This window comes from Salmo salar, chromosome 05 (assembly GCF_965601325.2).
Source record: "Salmo salar chromosome 05, fSalSal1, whole genome shotgun sequence".
NCBI lineage: Eukaryota > Metazoa > Chordata > Actinopteri > Salmoniformes > Salmonidae > Salmo > Salmo salar.
Genome location: NC_138295.1, coordinates 59027377 through 59034765, shown reverse-complemented (window position 1 = coordinate 59034765; position 7389 = coordinate 59027377). Strand labels below are relative to the sequence as shown.

Here is a 7389-nt window from a genome sequence, read left to right as displayed (position 1 = left end):
GTCAGCCCAACGCACCAACGGGGGCACGCTGCCTGCCTCCAGGATATTTGCAGCACTCAGTTTCAAAGGAAGGCCTAGAAGATTACTAAGCACTTCAGTCAGGCGGGACACGGACTGTTCACTCTGTTACAGTCTGGAAGATGGTACAGGTGCATCAGAGCAGTGCCCAAGAGGCTTGGAAACAGCTTTTATCACCAGGCCATCAGACTGTTGAACAGCCATCACTAGCCGTCGACCTGCACGGTACTCTGTCCTGCACTTTTTTGCACACATACTCCCACACACACACTCACTCACATAAAACACACACACACACACCTCATACACACAGAGACTCCTGCACTCATATATACTCACACACACGCACATTCACAAACACACGCAAATACACACACACAAGGTATTTCAGTGTTTTATTTTTAATATATTTGCTAACATTTGTAAAAATCTGTTTTTGCTTTGTCATTATGGGTTATTGTGTATAGATTGATGTGGGAAAAATATTTAATCCATTTTAGAATACGGCTGTAATTTGACAATATATGTAAAAGGGGAAGGAGTCGGAATACTTCCTGAATACACTGTACATGGGACAGCAGCGTTGGCTGAGTCTCGAAATTGAGCTCAAGTGCATCCTATTTCCACTGATCATCTTTGAAATGTTTCTGCAATTGATTGGAGTCCACATGTGGTAAATCCAATTGATTGGACATGATTTGGAAAGGCACACACCTGTCAATATAAGGTTCCACAGTTGACAGTGCATGTCAGAGCAAAAACCAAGCCCATGAGGTTGAAGGAAATGTCCGTAGAGCTCAGAGACAGGATTTTGTCGAGGCACAGATCTGGGGAAGGGTACCAAAACATGTCTGCAGCATTGTAGGTCCCCAAGAACATAGTGACCTCTATCATTCTTAAATGGAAGAAGTTTGGAAACACCAAGACACTTCCTAGAGCTGGCCGGCTGGCCAAACTGAGCAATCGGGGGAGAAGGCCTTGGTCAGGGAGGTGAACAAGAACCTGATGGTCAGTCTGACAGAGTTCCTCTGTGGAGATGGGAGATCCTTCCAGAAGGACAACCATCTCTGCAGCACTCCACCAATCAGGCCTTTATGCTAGAGTGGCCACTCCTCAGTAAAAGGTACATGACAGCCCTCTTGAAGTTTGCCAAAAGGCACCTAAAGGACTCTCAGACCATGAGAAACAAGATTCTCTGGTCTGATGAAACCAAGATTGAACTATTTGGCCTGAACGCCAAGCTTCACACGTGGAGGAAACCTGGCACCATCCCTAAGATGGAGCATGGTGGTAGCAGCATCATGCTGTGGGGATGTTTTTCAGCGGCAGGGACTGGGAAGCTAGTCAGGATCGAGGCAAAGATGACTGGAGCAAAGTACAAAGAGATCCTTGATGAAAACCTGCTCCAGAGCGCTCAAGACCTCAGACTAGGGCAAAGGTTCACCTTCAATCAGGACAACAATCCTAAGCACACAGCCAAGACAATGCAGGAGTGGCTTCGGGACAAGTCTCTGAATGTCCTTGAGTGGCCCAGCCAGAAACAGACTTGAACCTGATCGAACATCTCTGGAGAGACCTGAAAATAGCTGTGCAGTGAAGCTTCCCATCAAACCTGACAGAGCCTGAGAGGATCTGCAGAGAAGAATGGGAGAAACTCCCCAAATACTGGTATGCTAAGCTTATAGTGTCATACCCAAAAAGACTCAAGGCTGTAATCGCGGCCAAAGGTGCTTCAACAAAGTATTGAGTAAAGGGTCTGAAAACGTATGTAAATGTGATATTTCAGTTGACATTTTGAATACATTTGCTAAAAACCAGTCTTTGCTTTGTCATTATGGGGTATTGTGTGTAGATTGATGAGGGAAAACAACAATTTAATCAATTTTAGAATAAGACTGTAACGTTACAAAATGTGGAAAAAGTCAAGGGGTCTAAATACTTTCCGAATGCACTGTATATAGAGACACACTTCCCATTTCTTTTCTACTGAAGTATATATACTGCTGTACATATCATCTATAGTATATATTTTCAGTTTATATACGCATAGATTGCGTTTGGATGACTGATACAGTGCTTTTTGGGTTGTTAATTGGATTCATTTTGACATTTCTTGATTTCTTGTTTTTAGTTGTTTATTATTTATGTACTTGTTTGACATTTTACTGCACTGTTAGGAGCTAGTGACACAAGCAGTTCACTGCACCTGCTATAACATCTGCTAAACTGTGTACATGACCAATAAAGTTTGACTTGATAATACACATACCATTTCAGATATTAGTTTGATTATAACAGAACAGTAACAAAACAGTATTTTTCTTTGTCATGAGATATTAGATAACGTTCCCTTCCATGCTGCAGTGTTCGATCTAATGTGTTCTGGGAAATGTATTTTTAAACATATTTTTAAACATATTTTTAAGGGAATTGTCAACATGATCTTAGAATATTTCCAGACAAGTGTATTTAAAATTGTTTTACAAGAATGAGTTTTAAAAATGAAATATTTCAACCTTATGCTACATGTTATTGGTAACCATACATTATGTCAAAATAAACATTTCTATGGTGATAAAGGATCCATTTGAATTTAATTGAATCTTTAATTGAATCTAATTAAATTAATTTATATTTCCTTTAATTCAATTCAAATTCTGCTTCATGTGGGGTGTGGCCAATTCAAATTAAATTCAAATTCAAGATTCTAATTGAAATTAGAGCCATTTGTAACACAATTCCGATTTGATCCCAACCCTGGTATGTACACTCTTAGAAAAAAGGGTTCCAAAAGGGTTCTTCGGCTGTCCTATGTAGATAGCACCTTTTCTTCTAAGTGTACAGTGTATGTTAAACTACTGTGACCATTTCCCCTTGAATTATAAATAACCTAAAGTGCTCAAGAACTCAAATCTCCGGTGATTGAACCCCTTAGAATCAATCCCCTTATGTGAATATGTGATTCAAGCATCTGTGCATTTCTCCTCCTTTGCTTCAAACACTTGCAATGTTACACTGTCCTTTATTTTGAAAAAGGAAAAAAAGAGCAAAACCTCGAGGGAATCCAGCCCAGACTGGCTGGCTCATATCCGAGGGTGTTAACAGGTAAAGGTCATTTCTGTGTGGAGCAGACAGACACCTGAGTTCACCTGGGGTTCAGAGAGAGGTCAGGGAACCTGTGCTGTTTTGACACGTTATCTCCCTGTAGAGGGCTTCGTTAGCACAGGAATTAACACCCCACTTGTATTTATTTTTCAGGTCTCACAGCTACTTCAGATGCTCAGGAGAGTATCAAGAGCTCATGTACAGTGGGTTTTAAAGGTATTGGATATGCACATATTGTTAAAAGTGTTAACTTTTGCATAGAAAAAAAAAAGGACAATTGTAAATTGTGATTCTTACAAGTATTACACTTTTTAGGATAAAAACGAAACTAATTTGACTGAAAAGTCATTATATGTTGATACATACTGTTGAATATGGTAAGTGAAACCTTCTATAGGTGCAAGTAGCGTGGTCACATGAATGGCAAGAATCTGGGGTACAATACAAACAGTTTAATTGTGTAATTAACAATAAAGAACCACTCCTAGTTAGACAATTTCTGCATAAAGAAACCGAGAAACACTTATAAAACAGTCAGTTGTAACAAAATAACTGATGTTCTCATTGAAATAAACTCATAAAAAAGAAAAAAAATGTATACAGGATATTTATACAGGAATAGCTTGAATTGGATTGTTAACCAAAGGAAGACACATTGCAGACATCGATATTCACACAGATTGCATATGTTTTTCTCTCTAAGGTGTTCTATAGGTTAGTAATTTACCTATGCTTATTTGCATGATAGTAAAAATTGCATACAACATTAATTGTGAAGCTTGTAGCATGAGTTGCTTGACATACAGCACTTTTATAGGCAACCTTTAAAGCACATTTTCCATTTAAAACGTTAAGACACTTTTTGTTTTTACTGCCCATCAAAATTACATTTATAAATAGAAAAGGATCAGTGAAATAAAAAAAGCGCTATGTAACAAACTTTCCAAAAAAAGTAATTACATCAGAAACACTGCATGAACTGCAAATAAATAATGTAGAAGACAACAAAAAACAGAGTTTGTGAATCACATTTTTAAACTGTGTGGCTGATTCAAAAAGTTACAGTGACAAAGGTTTTGCAAAATAATCTAATCGGCAGTGCCATATAGTACAAGGCATTTATTGGCATAGTTTCTTTAAGACTGTATTTTTTTTTTACAGTTAATATAATGTCTATATATATATTTATATTTCTTCCTAACAAATAATATGTAACGATTGAGCTATTCTCGGCGACGCACTTGGGGTGCGTTTCGGGTTCCAGAGTTTGAGTGATTCGTAATCACGGTCATGTTTTTCGCTTTTTCAAAGAATAACTAATTTGCCAGCAGGCTTCCAGACTTAGTACCTCATCATTAAGGCCCTGTCATCCACATGTTCCTCGATTTCATATGCATTTGAAAAAATCCAGTTAACACCACATACGTAAACACCTATCAAAGTCCTATCAAACTCCATGGGGGCTTTTTATTATAATATCAGTAGCTCAAAAAGAAAGGAAATCAGTGTAAAACAACAGACATTAAGTGCAGTCAGCAAATATCCACGGCAACATACTTCAAATCATTTTTTTGTGCAGGTTATTTAAATGATGCATCAGTCTTTACAGTGAATAATACAAGTTTTACAAAATCAGAAAAAGCAATACTTATTCGTATTACTGTAGTCTGTGGAAATGGAGGGGTTTCCAGTGTGAGAATGCTAGCATTGCGTAGCCTTTCAGTCTGCATTGATATATAAACGCTAATAGTACGCATAGAGTCCAGACTCTGCATTGATAAAAACACTACTCTTTTCTCTCGCAGCGGCCGCACTGCGCTAGCCAGACCATTACCCTTTAGCATTGCATTCAGTCTCTGTGTGTATAGCAACACTACTCTTTTAGCACAGTGTTCAGACTGGGCTGCTCTCTTTACTCCTTGGCCTCGTGGTCAGATTCTGAGAGGGCCTCGGCGCGGGCCAGGTGCTCCTCGATCTTGATGGAGAAGATGGTGCTGTTGGTCTGTGTGCTCTCTTCCAGCTCCTTCAGCAGCTCGGCGCTGCCCTCCCTGAATTCCGACAGTTCCTCATCGAAGGCCGGGCTGCTGCTACTGCTGTTGCTGGGTTCCTTGGGTGGCTTGGCCGGGTGGTTGACGTAGAAGCGCTGGTTCTGGAAGAACTTGATGATGGTGAGCTTGGGTAGGTCCAGCTGGGCCGATAGGGTGTGGATGGCCTCCTCGTCTGGGTACATCCCCACGTCCTGGATGAAGCTCTGCAGAATGCCTAGGGCCTCTTGGGAGATCTTGCCCCCGCCGGAGCGGGCCTTGGTGCCCCCGCCGCCGCGGCCCTCGTCCTCTGTCTCTGCCGGGGAAGCGGTGGAGGGCTGGCGAGGGGGCAGCCGGGGGCCCATGGGTGGTTGCTGCTGCTGCTGTTGCATGGGCTGCTGGGACAGTGGAGGCTGGGAGGGGTGCTGGAGGGACATGGGGGGCTGGTGCTGTTGCTGTGGCTGGGGCGGTTGATGGGTCTGAGACTGTGGTGGGAAAAGGGGGGGGGGGGACAAAAGACAGGATGTTATCAGTGAACACTTATTGGCGACTTAATAACGCCTTTCATTCAAATCAATTGAGTTGTGTAGAAAAATGGGCCCACTGTGCACAGAACAGGCGCTCCGCTGGAGGAATTTCCATGTAATATCTTATTGAATGTAATCAGTCCTTGAGAATTTTTTTCATGTGGAAATTGTGTCTTTCATTGTGGGGTAGAGGCACCAGTACACACACACACACACACACACACACACACACACACACACACACACACACACACACACACACACACACACACACACACACACACACACACACACACACACACACACACACACACACACACACACACACACACACACACGACACACAGGCACGCAAACACGTACAAAGACACTGAGACACCGAGAATTCACACGGAAACTGTCCATTCTGGTTGGTACTGTCGAGCTTATCAGACCCCATTCAAATTATATTGCCAGACCACGATAAACAAAATCAATGTGTGTACAATTGAAAACGCGATCGCCGCCGATTGCCATGGGTGTGAGAACGCTAACGATGGCTTTGCTTTGCCGTCAGTATCCCGCTAGTGTAAACACATGACACATTACTCCTAAAATGTCTCATTGTTTGCGTGGAGAGAGGGTTGAGTGGGCAACTCGTGCTCTCTATTGAACACACAACAGTTTTTTCCCCCTGAGTCAGACCCACTCCAATTGGAGTTTGGTAATGAAGTTTAGAAAACACAGCACTTTACAGATAGCTTACCGGCCAGCTGCACATATTCACTCAAAGATCCAATTTTACACTACAACACACACATATAGCGAGCTTTAATAAGGGAAGCTTCTCTCCACGTCTGTGAATCACTGTTTTGCAACAGGTCTCTCTTGAGAACAAGCTTTTTAATAAATAGACTGGCCTAAGTTGACAGAGGTTCAACGCCAACACCAATAAGCACTATGAATTGCAAGTGTCAGTAGTTCCTCTATACATTACAGTACTGAGACATTTTACTGGAAGCCAAATCATTTCTATTTCATTAGTGGTTAACTTTTCTGTGAAGTATCCCAAATTGGTCATTTCTTTTCACTTTTTTAATCTGATATTAGGCTCAATGAGAAAAATCTGATTATGGTATTTCTACACTGGTGCTTTTATATGGGACTGGCCATACATTTCTGGCTAACAAAATAACTGATCAGCCATTCAGCTGCCACTATGTTTAATAGAAGTATTTATGTTTATAATTCACCATTTTTAAAGTTTAAAGTGAGTCTCAGGTTTTTGTGTTTATTTGCAAGCTGCCTTTTAAAAAGAAAACTTAGATAAGTTAAAAGTAAGAGTACATTTTCAAAGTATTTCATTAAAAACACAAACTTTGACTATTACTATGTTTGTGATTAATAGAGATCATTTGTAGAAATGTCCCCTTACTGCTGGTTATTACGAACACCAGATAATTACAATGTAAAACTAAGGGATAATATTGGTTTCTTATTTGAAATCACAACATAAATGAAATAATACAAATTCTCTCTCTCACCTGTAGTGGGTCTGTGTGGGACATATACATCAGAGTTGGGTTCTGTGGGTACAGACATCAGAGTTGGTGTCTGTGCTTGTGTGTGTATCTCCTCTCATCTTCAATGGATGTGTATGCGTGTCCACTGCACATAGGTACGTGTATGTATGTGTGCATGTACACGTCTATGTGTATTTATCTGCTTGTGTGTGT

General features: G+C 40.9%; 1 protein-coding gene across 10 annotated transcripts in view; it reads right to left on the bottom strand.

Moving 5' to 3' along the window:
- Window positions 1-3560: 3560 nt before the first annotated feature.
- Window positions 3561-7389, bottom strand: part of satb1b (SATB homeobox 1b) — a 54092-nt gene continuing 50263 nt past the window's right edge. For 8 of the 10 annotated variants that reach the window (XM_014200721.3, XM_014200723.3, XM_014200724.3 and 5 more), the window contains 2 exons: window positions 7198-7239; window positions 3561-5632 (listed from right to left, as the gene is read on the bottom strand). In XM_014200721.3, the coding sequence (XP_014056196.1) occupies window positions 5036-5632; window positions 7198-7239 (639 nt within the window). In that variant the 3' untranslated portion in view covers window positions 3561-5035. The remainder of the gene's footprint in view (window positions 5633-7197; window positions 7240-7389) is intronic. The other 2 variants (XM_082975312.1, XM_082975316.1) reach the window with 1 other exon arrangement.